An 18697-nucleotide genomic window follows, 5' to 3' on the forward strand; every position below is an offset into this window, starting at 1 on the left:
GCCAAAAGTTTATTTAAAAAGACAGAATAAACTTACTGGCAACAGTGTCCAAAAACGACAGGCAAAAGGGAGAATCCAAAATACAGTCAGTGGTCAAAATCCAAGGGAAACAATCAGGTATATAATTCAGGACACAAGGAAAAACGCTCGAAGGCTGTACACGGGGGAAGCAGACAATCTCGCACTGGGGTAAGAGGAAGACTGAACTTAAATACACCAAACAGAGAAGACAATGAGACACAGGTGCAAAACATTAGGGCGGGGACAGGTAATCACTAACGGTGGGAAAAGGAAACAACAGGAAGTAAAACAAAGACAACACAAGGAAAACAGGGAATTAAAAAATAAAACAGAAAATGTGAAAACAACCCGAAAAAATAAGAATCTACAACAAAACAATAACTTGACATAGGAGCGGAACGTGACAGTACCCCCCCCCTCAAAGGCCGACACCAGACGGCCCAGGAATCTCCGGATGCAACCGGAAAAAGTCATGAATGAGATCAGGGTCCAGTATGTTACTGGCTGACACCCAAGACCTCTCCTCAGGGCCATACCCCTCCCAGTCCACGAGAAACTGACGACCCCTGCCACGTTTCCTGACAGCCAGAAGCCTCTTGACGGTGTAAACAGGGCCACCATCAATCATGCGCGGAGGAGGGGGAGCGGGGGTCGCAGGCACCAGTGGACTTTCCAGAACTGGCTTCACACGACTAACGTGGAACGTGGGATGCACTCTCATGGATCTTGGAAGCTTCAATCTCAAAGCAACAGGATTAATAATTTTCTTGACAGGGAATGGACCAACAAAACGGGCTCGCCACCCGAAGAGGAAGGTTCCGGGTACTCAGCCAAACGCTCTGGCCCTCCGCGTAGACAGGAGCTCTGGATCGACGACGATCAGCAGACTTCTTGTACATAGATGACTTATGGAGCAGAACCTGTGGCGCCCTGGTCCACGTCCTCCGACAGCGGCGAACCAAGGCCTGGGCAGATGGAACTCCAACCTCACGTTCCAGATCAGCAAAAAGTGGAGGCTGGTATCCATAGACACACTGGAACGGAGAAAGGCCGGTCGAGGAGCAGGGCAAAGTGTTGTGGGCGTATTCCACCCAAATCAGCTGTTTGCTCCAGCTAGCAGGATTCCTGGAGGACAAACATCGTAGCCCCACCTCCAACTCCTGATTAAGACGCTCCGACTGGCCATTAGATTGGGGGTGATATCCCGAGGACAAACTCACAGTAGCCCCCAGGAGATTGCAGAACGCCCTCCAGAAGCGAGAGATGAACTGGGGTCCTCGATCCGACACCACGTCCCTGGGAAGACCATGAAGCTTGAAAACATTGGAAAGCATAACCTCCGCCAATTCTTTAGCGGAGGGTAACTTGGGCAGCGGAACAAAATGAACCATCTTGGAAAATCTGTCAACAATGGTGAGGATAGTAGTATTCCCCTCAGAAAGGGGCAAACCTGTGACAAAATCCAGAGATATGTCCGACCACGGTCGAGAGGGCACCGGAAGAGGGTGAAGTAATCCAGCAGGGGGTTGGTGCGAAGACTTGTGTTGGGCACACACAGGACAGGCCGCCACATACTCCTTAACAGAGTCCACGATCCCGGGCCACCAGAACCGTTGTCGCACCACAAAAACAGTCCTTTTCACTCCTGGGTGACACGACAACATACTGGAGTGGGCCCAATGGACAACTTGAGATCTGAGCTCAGAAGGGACAAACAATCGGTTCGGTGGACAGCCGACCGGGACAGGTAAGTCAATGGTAGCACGTTTGACCCTTTCTTCCACCTCCCACGACACAGCACCAACGACACATGAGCCTGGAAGAATGGTCTCGACTGACTTAGGGAGAGAATCAGTGTCAAACAGTCGGGATAAGGCATCGGGTTTGGTATTCTTGGAACCGGGACGATATGACAGTGAGAAGTTGAAACGATTAAAAAACAAAGCCCACCTGGCTTGACGAGAGTTTAGGCGCTTCGCAGATCGTAGATACTCCAGATTCTTGTGGTCGGTCCACACCAAGAAAGGATGCTCTGCCCCCTCCAGCCAGTGTCTCCACTCCTCCAACGCCACCTTAACTGCCAGCAACTCCCGATTGCCAACATCATAGTTCCTTTCAGCAGGTGACAATTTCCGAGAGAGAAAAGCACAGGGGTGAAGCTTACCATCCGTGGAAAGGCGTTGAGACAGAATGGCACCCAGCCCAACATTTGAGGCATCCACCTCTACCACAAACTGTCGGCAGGGGTCAGGCATGGTAAGAACAGGAGCCGTCACAAAACGTTCCTTCAGAACCTGGAAGGCAGAGTCCGCTTGAGGAGACCACACAAACCTGGACTTGGAAGAGGTTAGTTTATGTAATGGTGCAGCCACAGAACTGAAATTTCTGATAAACTTCCGATAGAAATTAGCAAACCCCAGAAACCGTTGAACCTCCTTGCGGTTAGTGGGGGTGGGCCACTCCTTGACAGCTTTGACTTTCTCTGGATCCATGCTCATCTCCCCCTCGGCCACAACATAGCCCAAAAAGGAAACCTTGGGAACATGAAATTCACATTTCTCTGCTTTGACAAACAGATCATTGTTCAGAAGTCTCTGTAAAACAGCACGGACATGGTTAATATGCTCATCAAGGTTACAGGAGAAAATCAGTATGTCATCAAGATACACAAACACAAAGACATTTAGCATATCTCTGAGAACATCATTGACCAAAGCTTGAAAAACAGCAGGGGCATTGGTCAAACCAAAAGGCATAACCAAATATTCATAATGTCCACTAGGAGTGTTAAAGGCAGTCTTCCATTCATCCCCCTCCCTAATCCTCACCAAATGATAGGCGTTCCTCAAATCAAGTTTGGAAAAAACAGTAGCACCTTGCAACAGTTCAAAAGTGGAGGAAAGTAACGGGAGGGGGTACCTGTTCTTCACGGTAATGTCATTGAGTCCACGATAGTCAATGCAGGGTCGCAATGACCCGTCCTTCTTCCCCACGAAGAAAAACCCGGCTCCAGCCGGTGAAGACGAGGGTCGAATGATTCCAGCCTCCAGAGCCGAATCGATATAATCCTTCATCGCTACAGTCTCGGGTGAGGATAGGGAATACAAACGTCCCTTGGGAGGTGCAGACCCAGGCAACAGATCAATAGGACAGTCATACGTCCGGTGAGGAGGTAAGGCAGTGGCTCTGGACTTGTTGAACACCTCCCCTAAATCCTTGTAACAGGACGGAACAGATGACAGGTCAGGTAAGTTCTCCTCCACCGTGATCTCCAGATTAACAGTGGGAAGAACGGAATGTTCAGAATCAATTTGAGTAGGAACAGGAGCCATAGTCACCCTGCCCAGAGCGGGTTCCGAAATGACCCCCTCTGATCCCCCTGCCGGTCTGGATTGGAAGCATTTGCCGGAACAATCCTCTCCCCACCCCGTGACAACCCCCAAGGTCCAGTCGATGTGAGGGTTGTGTTCACTGAGCCAGGGAAATCCAAGAATAACTGGAGGTAGAGAAGAATTAACCAGCAAAAATTAAAGAGTCTCTGAATGATGGTCAGGAAAACTCAGAATGACTGGAGAGGTTTGATGAGTTACCTGCCATAGAAACCGACCATCCAACGCAGTAGCTCTCAGCGGTACAGGAAGAGGAATAGAACACAGTCCCAATTCTCTAGCCAGAGAAATATCCATGAGACTGACATCAGCCCCAGAATCCACCATAACCTCCAGAGGTCTGGAGATCCCCTTAGAGGCAACAGTCACAGAAAACAAGGGACGAGAGGAACAGTTAGTAACAGAAGTATGGCTCACCAGGATCCTCTCTTTTACTGGCGAGCCTCTTCTTTTACTGGACACCGTCCAATGAAATGGCCCCGCTGTCCACAGTAGATGCAAACGCCGTCCTTGATCCTCCTCCATCTCTCCTCAGGAGAGAGACGAGCTCTGCCCAGCTGCATAGGCTCCTCCCACCTAGTAGCCTGCGACGGAGAATCCACAGGTTGAGGTGGCGGCGAGGACACGCCCCCGCTGCTAGGAAAGGACCGTCTGTAGTAATCCCGTGAAGAACTCTTGACGTCACCTCTCTCCCTCTCACGTTCAAACAGCCGTTTGTCGATCTTTATGGCCAGCGCGATGAGAGTGTCGAGGTCCTCTGGAAGATCTAATGCAGCCAGGTGATCCTTTAGTGCGCTGGACAGGCCACACAGAAAAGCATCCATTAGAGCAGTCTGGTTCCAACCGCTCTCTGCTGCCACCGTGCGGAACTCGATGGCGTAGTCAGCCACTCTCCGCCTGCCCTGCCGAAGATTCACCAGCATCCGGGCCGCCTCTCTACCCGGAGTGACATGCTGAAAAATCTGAGTGAATGTCTGAGAAAAGTGAGCAAAAGAGTCACATAGAGGCGAATTCCTAGCCCACTCCGCCGTAGCCCATGCCTCAGCCCGTCCAGACAAATGAGAAATCAAGTAAGCAATCTTGGTTCTGTCTGTAGGATAATGGACTGACTGGAGTTCAAAGTGTAAACCACACTGCGTCAGAAATGCTCGACAGTCACCAGACTCACCGGAGAAACGCTCAGGACGAGACAGATGAGGCATAGCAGAGAAACTGGCAGACGACGGAACGGGTGGAGCGGCGGAATCCACACCTCCCGAGGGCTCAGAGGTAGAAGCCGGGCCCAAGGAGTCTTGAGAGACGGGTGGCGTGGAAGCAGACTGGATAGCTTGAAACTGTGTAGTCAGACGGGAAACTTGATCGCCAACAGCCTGCTGGAATCCCTGCTGACGCTCCGCCATCCCACTCAACTCCCGCTGAATGGCAGACAGTACCTCCTCAAACTGATGAAGTCGCTGTCCTTGAGCTCGTAGCGCGTTCTGTACCTTGTCGGAGCCGGCGGAGTCCATATTGTGGCGAGATTGTACTATCAGGCTCACAGATGTATGGACCCACAAATGCACGACTCAGGTACGTAGGAATGCCAAAAGTTTATTTAAAAAGACAGAATAAACTTACTGGCAACAGTGTCCAAAAACGACAGGCAAAAGGGAGAATCCAAAATACAGTCAGTGGTCAAAATCCAAGGGAAACAATCAGGTATATAATTCAGGACACAAGGAAAAACGCTCGAAGGCTGTACACGGGGGAAGCAGACAATCTCGCACTGGGGTAAGAGGAAGACTGAACTTAAATACACCAAACAGAGAAGACAATGAGACACAGGTGCAAAACATTAGGGCGGGGACAGGTAATCACTAACGGTGGGAAAAGGAAACAACAGGAAGTAAAACAAAGACAACACAAGGAAAACAGGGAATTAAAAAATAAAACAGAAAATGTGAAAACAACCCGAAAAAATAAGAATCTACAACAAAACAATAACTTGACATAGGAGCGGAACGTGACAATAAGCCTCCAAACTTTTGTAGGATTTAAGGTATTCCGCTGTGTATGGGCTCGGCGAGAAAACCAGGTAGTTGTCTATATCGGGATATGCAACTGAAGGAAGAATCACCGGGTCGCCATGGGTCCAAGAAGAGGGAGCCAACTTGTAGGGATCTGTACCGCCAGTAAACTGTAATTTCTCAAAATATCGTGCCTTTTTTTGTGGCCCAAGTCCTTGCATGCCTTTGCATCTTGGACGCGTTTTGATGAGCTTTTCTGTTGTTTAGACATAAAGTATTAAAGCATCCAAAGTGCACAATACTCCATTACTCCATTCAGTTGTTTACACCGAGTGCCTCTAACATGGCCGCGCATTCAGGTTACCGCACAGAACGTGATGTCGGTGAAAACCCTCTATAGCTTAAAAAAATTCCCCTTGTCAAAGCCCGTCTACGGAAAGCCGTTCCACCCCCTATTCAGCCCCATTGTACCTACTTTGGTTGCAGTTCCACCAGAGTTCCACTGGGGGTGATCACGGTCCAGTGCAAAATGAATGGGACCCTATGGAGCTAAACGGCTAAATTTCAACATGGATTATAGGTCAAAAGTTGAATGAATGAGTACTTATGCCCTTTCGATTTGTTACAGGTTGAGTCGTTGTTGCCCATAACACGCTAGCATTCTGCTAATGAATGCTGATTGGTCAGTGAAGGACTGATTACAATCGCAGATCCCGCTTGACGGCATCCGAAGCAGAACCAGAATGTCAGAGTGAATATTTCGGCGTGGTCTTTAAAACATTAGCAAACCTCTTTCTAGCTCATGTATTGACAGAGAGAGCCTAACCTGTCAGCTGTGTTGTTGATGCCTCGAGAGAAAAAAGGAAGCGACTCAGAGCTTGCCGTAAAGCAGTATCTCTGGCCGTGTATGACGTCATTGACATTTTAAAAGGCTTTTTAGAACAAAAAAGCCACTTTAAAAAAATCTAACACCCAGCAGTGTGTATTTTCTTAGCCTCCCCTTTCGAATGCAACATTCAAATTACTAGACAAAAAATTCTATCCTGAGAAAAGCGGATTTTGAGGGGTATAGCTCCATAGAGTCCCGTTCATTCTGCACTGGCCTGTGAGCGCCCCCTATATGGATCAAGAGTGGAACTGCAACCAGTTCAGATGCCGGAAGTAACGAGAGAGTGGAACTTCTTCCCATATTAGAAATTCTTTGCCCTTGTTTAATGCTTCCCGTGTTTCCCGGTGTCCTCTCAGGGGTATCTCCATTTTGGCACACTGCATGACAACATCCAGCACAACTCTGACGTGCTGTCAATTACGTTCAATGAACGAAATGGAATCTCCGTGCATCTGATTTAATACAGTACCGCTGCCTTGGTGCGCATGACTTTGTTTGTAGGAGAGTAATTTTACAAGTGCAGAAGCATGCACCTTGCTAGCCTGATGCTTCTCACAGACCTGCCCGATACGTTTCCAATTTTTGAAACCCTCTTTAGTAAAAGTTGCCTCAGTGTGCTGTTCAGGAAAATGCCTACAGGCTTTACAAAAAATCAAGTCTTTCGACTGGCTATATTCAATCCAGTTGAACCTTTCATACCACTTGGCATTGAAGCTTTTATATTTCCCATCAATTATGGTACTCGGGAATGCCTGTAGATGAGGTTGGGTAGCAGGTTCCCCCAAAGCTGACAGATCCGACGGTGAAATCAAGGGTGGCAGTGATTGTTGATTAGCCAAGGGAGTGGCTTGCTGCCCAGGCGCGGAGCTGTGGCAATGCCACCGGTTAGCATCAGTGGAGGTCGTTGGTTCGGAGTTCATCTCCGCTCCATTCTCAGAGCCAGCAGTTCCATTACGATCCACAGACTGGTCCTCCAAATCATTATTGTTCTCAATATGGGGTTTTTAAAAAAGATTAGTGAGTGCAAGTTGTTTAGCCATACTAAAGCAAAATCAAGCCATGACACTTGTAGCTAGCGAACACTAATGTTGTTCGGACCCGATCGCAATAGTGCTACATTGATGATGCATTAACCAATGAAAACAAACCAACACACTAAACTTTGAATTTCTAATTGGGCGGGCCAGCTGTCAATGTGGAATGAAAACAAACCAACACACTAAACTTTGAATTTCTGATTGGGCGGGCCAGCTGTCAACGTGGGCGGGCCCAGGCCCAACCTACGACATAGGTTATCATGTATCCCGGTCCAAAATTACTTGCAATGGACCCAGGTTCTGTTCCCAAGTTTATTTGTTCTGGGAGATGTGTCAATCCTAAGCAGGATGGATAAGCACATAAGAAGCTAGGTCCGGACTAGATAGCCAGACAGGTTATTTTAAGAGGATGGAAGAATGAAGGGGTGCCGTCAATCCAGGAGTGGGCTTGTGAGACGGCTAGGGTGGCGGCATTTAAAAAAATGTTATATAAACGGTTTGCCAGATTGGATGTCTATTCTAGAAAATGGGAAAAGTACCTGAGCTTTCTGGAGGGCTCCAAAGAAGCTCTGTGCTGGGGAGAGACGTGCATAATGGGCTTATGGTGTTGTCACTTTTACAAAACAACTTTTTATTGTCAGCCAGGGTTGAAATTCTTTTTGCATCCCTGGGTAGCTCATATAACAAATAGGACATATACATACATACAGACATACATAAGATGAATAATACCAAAGGACATACATGAAACGTTACCACAAATAACATAAACACACAAGTAAGGAAACAAAGCATACATGTATAACAACAGAAAATGACATGAACATACACACAGACAAGGTATTGGAGACTTGTAACCCTGACTAAATATTGCACTGGATTTAATGTAGGATAACAATAGGATAGATTGATGTATGAAAGAGTTTTTAAGTCTGTTGCGATTGAAAGAATGAACTCTAAAGCGTCTGTTTGAAGGCAGAAGCTGATATTCTCTGTGCAAAACATGTGAGGAGTCATTTGAAATGTTCCTGACCAGTGAGCTTCCTGAAAGGAGTGTGCTACAGGTAGTCCTATAATCTTTGAACAGATTTTAATTTGATCAAATAGCTTTGTTTTTTTTTTAACTGATAGGCTACTCAGCCAAGCAGTGCTACAATAGAGCATAATACTGATAATAACAGAAAATAAACACGCAAATAAGTTCTATATGAGAGGTCCATGAGAGATTTTCGTCTATCATGACACCGAGGTATTTGTAGACTGGGACTTGACTAATTACTGAATTGTGAATCGTCACTGCAGTTGACAATTCGGGGGTTTTCCAAAGATGATTTCCTTTGTCTTCACAGTGTTAATAATGAGAGCGTTTTTATCACACCACTCAACATATCTATCTATCTATCTATTTTATTACTATTTTGTTGAATGGTCTTGAATATTGTAGTTACTGTGTCATCTTTTCTTGATTTATGTCTGGGTGGTTCGTGATGATGGGTGTTCATGTTGCAACTTGTATGTTTTGTATGTTGTTAAAAAAATAAATACAAAAATTGTCACAAATATTTTTATATAGGAGATCCCGCCCTACGGAGGACAGCAGGAGTCTGTCCTCTGCCTTCTCTGCATCCTCTGCCCAATACTATGTTCCTCCCTCTACCCCCCAGACACACTTTCTCTTCTTGCCTCGCAGGTGTCGCTGTTAAAGCATTTTAATAATGGATTTTTTACAAAGAAGAGAGAACATTTTTATAAATGATAATGAGATTTGGTAATTGGTTAGGGTTTGAATAAATTATTATTTTTATTTAATATTTTGATCCTTCTTGCCTCTCAAATATAGAGGAGGAGCAACCTCCTCTGCCTCTATGGACCAGCCTCAAATGAAAGAGATGTGCTGTTGTGTTTAGACCAAGCCCCCACTAACAGAGCTGGTCTGTGAAGTGATGTTGGCGTAGTGGCCAGTGCTGATATTCACTGAATGCTGAAGTACTTTCAAATTTTTTCTGGACAGAGTCAATGAATAGAATTGCTTTCAATTCATGCCATGATTATGCCACTGTGAATCTGATTGCCTGGTGTAAAGTTCGAATTTGAGTCCTATCCCGTGGTGTTTTAATGTATACCTTTTGAATGTAATATCTTAATTACTTATTTTGCTTTTGTTTTGTTTTTTTTAAAACATTTGAAAAAAATGTTTTCTGCCTCTTACGGCTCTTTATTGTGCTGCTGTAACATGTAAATTCCCCCTGAAAATCAGTAAAGTCGCATCTTATTTTTTTTAATTGTTTTACAGGGACAATACAGACGAACATTGTACATGGTAGAGAAAAGTAGTGTGATGCATCTAAAGCATATTTCCCCTTTACAAGATAAAATGGGCTGTACAATCCATCCCTAATCCTTGAGTTTATCAGAATTCAAATTTAAAAGCACCAAATTGGAGATACATGGTTTTCATTGCGAAAGATAGGTTTAAATACTTTTTATCTAAAAAGTGACTAGTAACAACAGCTGTCCGTCAAATGTAGTGGAGTAAAAAGTACAATATTTGCCTGTTAGATATAGGGAATTTGCATAAAATGAGTACTTGAGTAAATGTACTAAGTAACATTCCACAACCGCATTTGAGAATGGCTACTGCCATCTATTTACAACTGAGTTCACATCAGAGCAGCTGGTTTATTAATGACTTCCAACAGTTTAATGGTACACTAAATTATTTACTAATAATTAAGAAACAATTTGAATTATGGGTAAATGATTACTTATTTAGTAAGCTAATGGCTTATGATCACACACTGTTGCAAAGTGTATACATTTATTGCATATTGTCAATACAAATATGACATATTACAAATTTGGTGCACATGATAACAGATTGACTTCAATGACCTTTACTGAAGAATGACTGAAATAAATTGTTACAAATCCACTTCATCATTGGAACTGTATATCTTCCACTCAGCATGTCTGATACTGTGGAGCTGGTGTTATTTGTGATTACATCCATACAACAAAATAATAACACAATAAACAAAATAAACATAAATTTATTGGGAGCCCTCCAGGAAACTCAAGTACTTTCCCCATTTTCCTGTGTAGAAATCCAATTTGGCAAACCGCCACCCTAACCATTTCACAAGCCCACTCTTGAATTGAAGGCACCCCTTCATTCCTCCATCCTCTTAAAAGAATCGGTCTGACTATCATTAAACTAGTTTGGACCCAACTTTGTATGTGCTTATATATTCCTTTTAGGATTGCCCAATCTCCTAGAACAAATAATCTTGGGCTGGATGGAATCTGGGTCACTTCAATCCAACCAATAGAAGTGATGCATAATCTTGAACTGAAATTATGCGCACTCTCACATCGCGTGACATAGTTTTAATATTACTACAAATTCTGTCCCACTCCTCATCATCCAATGTAATACTCAGATCCCTTCCAATGTCTTTTTGAGGGCTGACCAGGCTCCATCCCCCAGGTTCTGGGAGCTGGTGTTATTGACCATTAGAGTGCAGCATTGTGATTTTTTATTTATTTTAATTTTTAAAGTAAATATTTAAGAGTAACTTAAGAAAAATAATAACAAGAAACATCCAAAGTGTATAATGTATAATTCATGTATCACGTGTCCTTCTCTTTACTGACAGAGTCAATGTGTTTGTCATAATTGCAGAGGTCTGTCGTACCCTGGGTTGGTAGAGGCAACAATGGGAACCCTCCATACTTGCTGCTCATGGTTCCCCAAGCTGGGTTGGATGGGCACTGCTTTGAGATGAGCACATGCTGCTGAGCTTGAAGCCTTTTCCTGGTGTCTCTCTTCTTGGTACAGAGCAGGTAGATTATTTCCATGATGTTAAGGATCACCGAAATGCCTGAAACCACAAGCATGAAGACGACAAAAATTGTTTTCTCGGTGGGACGAGAAATGTAACACTGGGCACCACTTAAACGGGCACAAGGTGGAGATATAGTACAGTGGAAGTAGCGGACCATAAACACGGTGCCAAAGATGTAGAATTGGCCCACACTGAATCCCACCTCCAGGATGATCTTGAAGATCAGCTGGGTCATGTAAGTGCAAAAGAGGATGCCTGTTATCTTTACCTTCCCTCTGTCATCTGTATATCTTGGCTTCATAAGTACAGTTCCATTTGTGCTGTCCCGCTGCTTCTCCATCATCCTCTTCTCTTTGTGGATGATGTGGACAGCATGGCCTAGGTAGACTAAGGTAGGTGTTGACACAAAGGTGATCTGCAGGACCCAGTAATGAATGTAGGATATTGGGAACATCCAGTTGTAGCAGCCATGTTGACATCCTGGTTCCTTGGTGTCACAGTTGAACTCTGACACTTCGTCTCCCCAGACTTTGTCTGCAGCAGCACCCAGGACAAAGATCCTAAACAGGAAGAGGACGGTCATCCAGATCTTCCCCACCACAGTAGAGTGAGACTGGACCTTGTCTAGCAGTGAGGACATATAAGACCAGTCACCCATGACTGGAAATGAATGTCTGAAGTAGAGGAGAAACACACAGACATTGAAGTTATAGTTTAAATTAAAGACTTGTACAAAGCTAAAGCATTCTACTCTATATTTTATTTATCAAGGAGTCTGCAATTCCATAAAGACAAGACCTAATTAAATTCAGAGATAAACTTTAAGTGTCTGCAAAAATAATTGAAATGAAAACAACTATAGTCTGTGTCTAGGTTTGTGAAAAAAAGAAAGGCAAGAAAAACAACGCAACCGGTAGGCTTTAAATTTCTATTATTCATAAACCTGAATGCCTTTCAACCTTTAAGCCTTATCTAGCCATACTTCTAAGAGCACTAACAATTCTCTAAAGAGCCAACTTTTCAAATAAATAAATAAAGTTTATTTATTGAAAATAAAGAATAAGACCCATTTAGAGAATTGTGTCACCGGTCAGAGGGCTCACTAGATTTATGACAGCACAGCCACTGCAGGGTTTATTGATAGGTCAAAACATCATATTAGATGCATTTCCACTATGTACTGTAGGAAGTGAAGAAGAAGGCTTTAAGAGCATGATTAGTCACATATATGCTCGGAAATAGCTAATCAGCAGAGCCAAAAATAAATTTAAAAAATAATAATCAGAAGATTCCGTATCTTCTGATTATTATTATTTTTTAAATTTTTTTTTTTTTACAGTTTTCAGTGATGATCCAGAATGAAGCAGTGAGTGTACTGTTTTTTTTGCTTAGGGTGGAGATTATTTTTTTAATTTGTTTAAAATCTATGGAAAATTCTGCAGTTGCATATTCCGTATGAGCCTGCTAATCACACATAGGACGTATCAGACACAAGGCTGTACCCCACATCTGCCATAATATTCCCCTTTCTCAGTGGGATGTTATTTGTAAAAGCCTATATGATTTAGTTCGAGTTTTAAGACACAGAATGGAGGAAATCTGCTGCTGTTAAGCTGCTGTTAAGCTAAAGATTATTAATGGACAGAGACAAAATCAAAAGTGCAAGAATATATCCTGCTGTTTGCACTCCTCAAAATGCAAAAAAAAAAGTGGTGTAACAACTATTGAAAGCAAACAAGTAAGTAGCAGCTGCATCTGTTGGACACCCTGTTGTGAATTAAACATTTTGCTTCAGATAACATGACCAGTAATATACCTTTGTACAGTTTATTCATAGAGACAAGGGGTGACTTAGGTCAGTGAGGATAGATGGCTCTGATTCTGTTTTGAAGGGATCATTTATGTGTTTCTTTTTGTCTTTGCTTAAGTCCAACTTTTAGCAGTTTGATAAATGCAGGCCCAGATTTCTAAAGGCTATTGCTTTATAAATACAGTGTAATCTACAGACGTAACACACATTTGTCATAGATTCAAGTTACTATAAATTTGCATCTTAAATATGCTTAGGTAGTAACTTGGAATTGCGACTGATTTTTCCTAATCCATACATCCTCTTTTTTCTTAATGTTAAACAGTTATATTGTACATATTTGTTTCTTTATTGTTCATTAATGTTTAATATGTTAATGTATGCACCAATCATCAAGGCAAATTCCATATAAGTGTTACTTACTTGGCAATAAATCCTTTTCTGATTCCGATTCTGATTAAAGAAATACCACAATACCTCCTGTGACACAATCACATATTAAAGAACCAGTGAACCAGTTTTGATTTAAGGTTGCAGAAACATAAAATGTACTCACCTGTCAGGCTTCAGATATTAGAATTTCTTTTCTTTTTCATTACAGAAGAGCCAGAGTGCAGGCAACAAAAGATGTGATTCACTGACCAGGATGACACTTAAATACCGTTGAGGCCTATGGGTTTGGTCTGACTGACTTAGGCATGGACACTTCAGTCTGCTGCCCACAGCTTCTCGTTTTACTCACTCAAACTCGTGATAATTTTGATGAGTCAGATGAAAAGGTTTCCTCATGCTCAGTTTCGGTAAAGGAAGGCTTGATGACCCTTAACACCACATTTTCTATCATTAAGTCACACTGTTAAGGCAAAACGCCTTAACACCCACGCTAATTGACACACATTACACCCAGACTGTATGCGTCTAAAAAGGAGGATATGCAATTGCAACATGTTGCCAAGTATCGCTTAGGGCTGTGGTTAAAGCGCATAACACTATGTGGTGAGTAGCAGACTGATGTTAGTTATGAGAAGAGGGTCTTCATTATAGTGTAAATGTTTGTTGTTGCCAAATATACACCACAGTCTAGCTGTATAAACTCTACTTTTAGGGGCAATGAGCACTATCATATGATCCAGCAACATATTCTCATGAACAGGTTTGTATAATATCGTACGAAAACGTATGCACACCAATTCGTATGATATCCTACGAAATGATGGTCACGTGATGACCTCTCACATTACTTAAGTTTAGCAGTCTTAACAGTTAAATTTGGCCGACAAAAGGGCTCGATGGTGTTTTTTGCCTCCAACAGCGCCTTCCAGGCAGCTAACCCTAACCTTAACCCTAAACATAACCATTGCCGCGCTGCCTGGGAGGAGACGTTGGGGGCAAAAAACACCAAAGACCGACAAAAGGTTACTGGGAGCCGGCTACAGAGCACCATGAGCCGCCGATCATAACAGTGGCTGTTGCTAGTTGAGTTTAGCCGACAAAAGGTTACTGGGAGCCAGCTACAGATCACCACGAGCCAGTAGCGGAGTGGCAATCGGGAGAGTCGGGACTTTTCCCGGTGGGCCGGTAGTGTTTCGAGGCCGCAAGGGCCGGTCTGATAATAGTTATACATTGCAAGTTCTTAGCAACACCATCCGGCGGCCTGGTGTGTGGCTAAGCAGAAAGCACTAACAAAGTGCAGGTCACAAACATGTCTAGGATTTTCAGAAATATAGGGGGATCAGTGAGCAGCCCCTTCCCAAATGGCATAGCCCTGGTCGGCCTATGACATAAAGCCATCGACAGGGGCGGATTGGCCATCGGGAATACCGGGAAGAATCCCGAACGGCCGGTCCATTTCAGGCCGAACCGGCCGGTGGTCAATAAGTATTATTTTATTTCTTTATTTCTTTTTTTTCTTTTATACGCGACCGGCCTAGCCGGCCGTTCAGCTACAGTGAAGCGCTGCGTCTGTGTGTGTGTGTGTTTCAGACCGGGCCAAACCAATACTTTCAATCTTGAGGGGGGATACGAGCGGCCCCTCCTAACTTGGACTGATCCTCGTTTTTCCTGACATCCGATTGGCTCAAACTTAAGGCGCCGAAAAAAGAGTTTACTTTCAGTCAGGTTTGGATTTGTATGAATGCAACAGAGACGGACGTTAAAAAATGGTGAAAAGAAGGAAAGAAGAGAAAGAAATGGGTGGGGCCGAAAAAATAAGAATGAAAAAGAAAAAAATGTTGGCACAAGAGGCAGCTAATTGCGCCAAATTAACAGACCTTTTCCGTGAAAAGGGTGCTGTGGCAGGAGGTAACATTACAGATGAGGAAGGAGGACCCAGCAGCATGGACAGGACAGGTGCACGATTAGTCATGTGTTTATTATACACTGAAATTATTTATATTTGCATTTAAATATAGGCATATATATTATATAAGGGATAATGTAGAGCGAGGCGGTTTGCTATAAAAACGATTGTATTAGTTTCGTGCCATGAATGCGGTCTGTTATTGCTTGATAACAGTCCGCTCAAAGCGGAGCGTTGCCATGGGTAGAGACAGAACTATTTTCTTTAGCGGAAGCAATACAATCGTTTTTTAAAACAATAAACTCCTTTTTAAATCAATACTGTGTGTCAAATTATTGATTTATTTGGTAGGTAGGTAGCCATGTAATAAAAATGTGCTGTTATGATGTTATAGCCATGTATCTCTTACATATTTAGAGATATATTATATATTATAAACAGCAGTTTGCAGTGTGTCACCACACACAGACAACATCCTTCTATAAGCAAGGAATCTCTGTATCTCTGTATGTATATTAGCTGTTAAGGTCAGTGATGGAGAGGGAAAGGTTGAGGATGACCCCTGCAGTCATATTGATGAGGAGGGAGAGAAGGAGGAGGAGCAGGAGGAAGGAGAGCAGCAAGAGAAAGAAGAGCAGGAGGATGAGAATGGAACCAGTATAAAAACAGTGACAGGTACAGGGGCAGTGTCCAGGGCTGGGTAGGCAATCATATTATGCATAGATAGAAAAAGATATAATGACGTTCTTCTCATGCAGTACAACCAGTAAAGACAGAGGCAGGGTCCAACACAGGTGAAGATGCGCCATTCTGATTCTCTTTATACCATAAAAACACTATTAGAATTAAAATAACTGCAAAAAATCCTTCTGCTCGTGCACCAAGGGCACTCGCGTAAAAGGCCTCTCCATCTTAAAGTCCCGGGCTGAATTTCAGTCCCAGTATGGCCCTGGCCATCGAACACCTCTTTTTTTTCTCGTCACGTTTGGTAGTCTATCGGTAACGTTAACAGACAGTGTGTGAGTCTAATGATCGAAAGCCAAACAAGAAAAGGGAAAGGTGGCGCTGAGAAGGTCAGACTCAAAAAGAAAAAAATTATGGAGGAGGAGGCAGCGAAATGCTCCAAAATAACGGACATGTTCCGCGCTTCAACGAGTAAAGATACTACAGGTGAAATAAGCTAACTTTGCTAAGCACCTAATGTCACAGTTAGGCACAGATGGGAATTAGCACCAGCTACCAGCCAGCCAAAAGCTTGTGAAATTTGAAAGTAGCTTGTGGTAAATATGAGACAAATTAATAGTTTACTATTGAATGGCTCTTGAATTTGTCCTTCAATGGTTGGCAGATGTTCCTAGTTTTAAAATGAGTAACTTCCCTTGGCTGCTGCTATGTTAAGTATATAAGGATTATGACGCTAACACTAGCAGAAGCTAATGCATGTTCGAGCAAGGTGACCGTGAAAATTCACGACATGGCCGTTGTATGTGGAATTCTATCACACAAACTTGGTGTTGATGATGTTGGTGACTTGGTGATGTTGGAGGTACAAACAATATCTTTGAATAGAGTTTTGGTTGATTTGTCCATCAGTTAACTTCGATACAGGCACCTTACTTTGGATAGACAATATTTTGTAGGAGTGATTAACATAAAAATCTAGACTTAAGTAACTCAACAGTAGTGTTCTAAAGATGTCAAATAGGTCCTTGTAGTTACCAAGATGATAGCTAAGGAGCCAGAAGTAAACACACATGGATAGCTATAAAAGCTGTGCTTTCATTATACAGCTAAACATGACATAATACTTTTATAACCTTTGAGCCAGCTCCTTACTATGTGATCTCAATGGCGATGCAGCTTGTGTTTGCACCTCCAACAGCATGGCATACCTGTTATCAACCACAAAGATCCTCAATGTATGTTTGTGTCAAAGAATTGCATTGAACTTATCCAAATGCTGTAGCATTCATTATCTTTCTCTCGAAAACATGTTCACATTTGTAAGCGACTATGTCCTGTCCTTGTTCTTTTTACTTCCCACAGTATCAGAACTCAGTCAGACTCAGCCCAGTGATGAAACTGGTGACACAGGGCTAGGAGGAGAAACCACAGCTACAGTCACAGTGTGCACTTGCACAATGTTATTTATGATTGCAACAGGGTATAATGTAGTTCATGAGCAAAATATAATATTGCAGAAGTGCATTGATGAAAATGAAAAATTAATGAACTTAACGAATGTAGCATATGGAGAGATATAGGTAAAGTTGTGCTATAGTAGAAAAAAATCTGAATTGTGTTGTATCATAACATCATTATGGTCAATAACTCTCAAACAACTATTGGTTAAATATTGTGTTACTCAATTAAGTTACATTTAACTATGTAGTAGTAATACTGTTGATGATAGCTGTTTTTATTTTATATCATTTAAAGCAGATGTAGATGAAGATGATTTGTCAAGCACTACATTTATTTTTTTGAATGAAAAGGTAGAAGCAGGGCAGACCTCATATTTTTTTATGTGTTGTTTGGGTTTGAGTAAGCAGTTGTGGGACCGACAACAAAAGAAGGGGTTCTAATACTGTAATGGATTTTATTTGGCGTGTACATTATTATGAGATACAAGTTTATCGTTCATTGTGATCCTTTGTTGTAGTCGTCCTTCTTGTGATATTTGTTTGCATTTTCTTGACCAATCATGATGGACGGCACCGCCAGGAACACCTGAAAGTACCTGGAACTTTACCAGAATCTGACGGAATTGAGTAAATGTTACACAGTATTATAATACTGTGTAGCTGGTGTAATAGTTTATACATACCAAATGTGGCTGATACTATCAGCATATATTAGCAGGACCCTGTTTATAGGGGTGTACGATTCAGAAAATGTCACGATTCCATTCAATATTGATTTTCAATTCAAAACCGATTCTCGATTCAAAAAACGATTCACAGTATGTAAATATAGTTACTTTTCCCATGTGATTGCAGTAGACATACAATTTAAGAGAAAAGAAACACAACAAATTAAAGGTAGTATGATATTACTTAATATGTCTTCATACAAAAATAAAAACTTTTGCAACTAAAAACTGCAAAAGTGCCAAGCTTTGGCCAGCTTTCAAATACATTTAACTATTGAACTTCCTAAAATTAGGCCCTTTCTTTTTAGAACTGTGGCAACTACAGTCTATTCAACAGAACTTTTGTGATGTGCCAGAATCACATAATGGATACACATCTAGGTGTTTGTGTGTGTGTGTGTGTGTGTGTAACCAGTTCATAGTCCACCACTGGCTGGAATCTGTACATTCTTTTGCAGAAACAGAAGCTGGTCTACGTGTTTTGGAGTGAGCATGCTCCACTGTGCAGTTACAATGTCTCCGGCAGTTG

General features: G+C 42.7%; 1 protein-coding gene across 2 annotated transcripts; it reads right to left on the reverse strand.

Annotated features, from left to right (window-relative positions):
• Positions 1-10001: 10001 nt before the first annotated feature.
• Positions 10002-13795, reverse strand: LOC116053515 (gap junction Cx32.2 protein-like). Of its 2 annotated transcripts, XM_031304596.2 has the most exons (3): positions 13554-13795; positions 13421-13477; positions 10002-11861 (listed from the first exon to the last, which is right to left on the reverse strand). In XM_031304596.2, exon 3 carries the CDS (start codon positions 11843-11845, stop codon positions 10973-10975), a length of 873 nt encoding a protein of 290 aa, XP_031160456.1. In that variant the 5' UTR covers positions 11846-11861; positions 13421-13477; positions 13554-13795; the 3' UTR covers positions 10002-10972. The 2 variants fall into 2 exon arrangements, with proteins under 2 accessions (XP_031160456.1, XP_031160455.1); XM_031304595.2 differs by lacking the exon at positions 13421-13477 and having other exon boundaries at positions 13554-13730.
• Positions 13796-18697: the final 4902 nt, after the last annotated feature.

Source organism: Sander lucioperca, chromosome 19 (genome assembly GCF_008315115.2).
Source record: "Sander lucioperca isolate FBNREF2018 chromosome 19, SLUC_FBN_1.2, whole genome shotgun sequence".
Lineage (NCBI taxonomy): Eukaryota > Metazoa > Chordata > Actinopteri > Perciformes > Percidae > Sander > Sander lucioperca.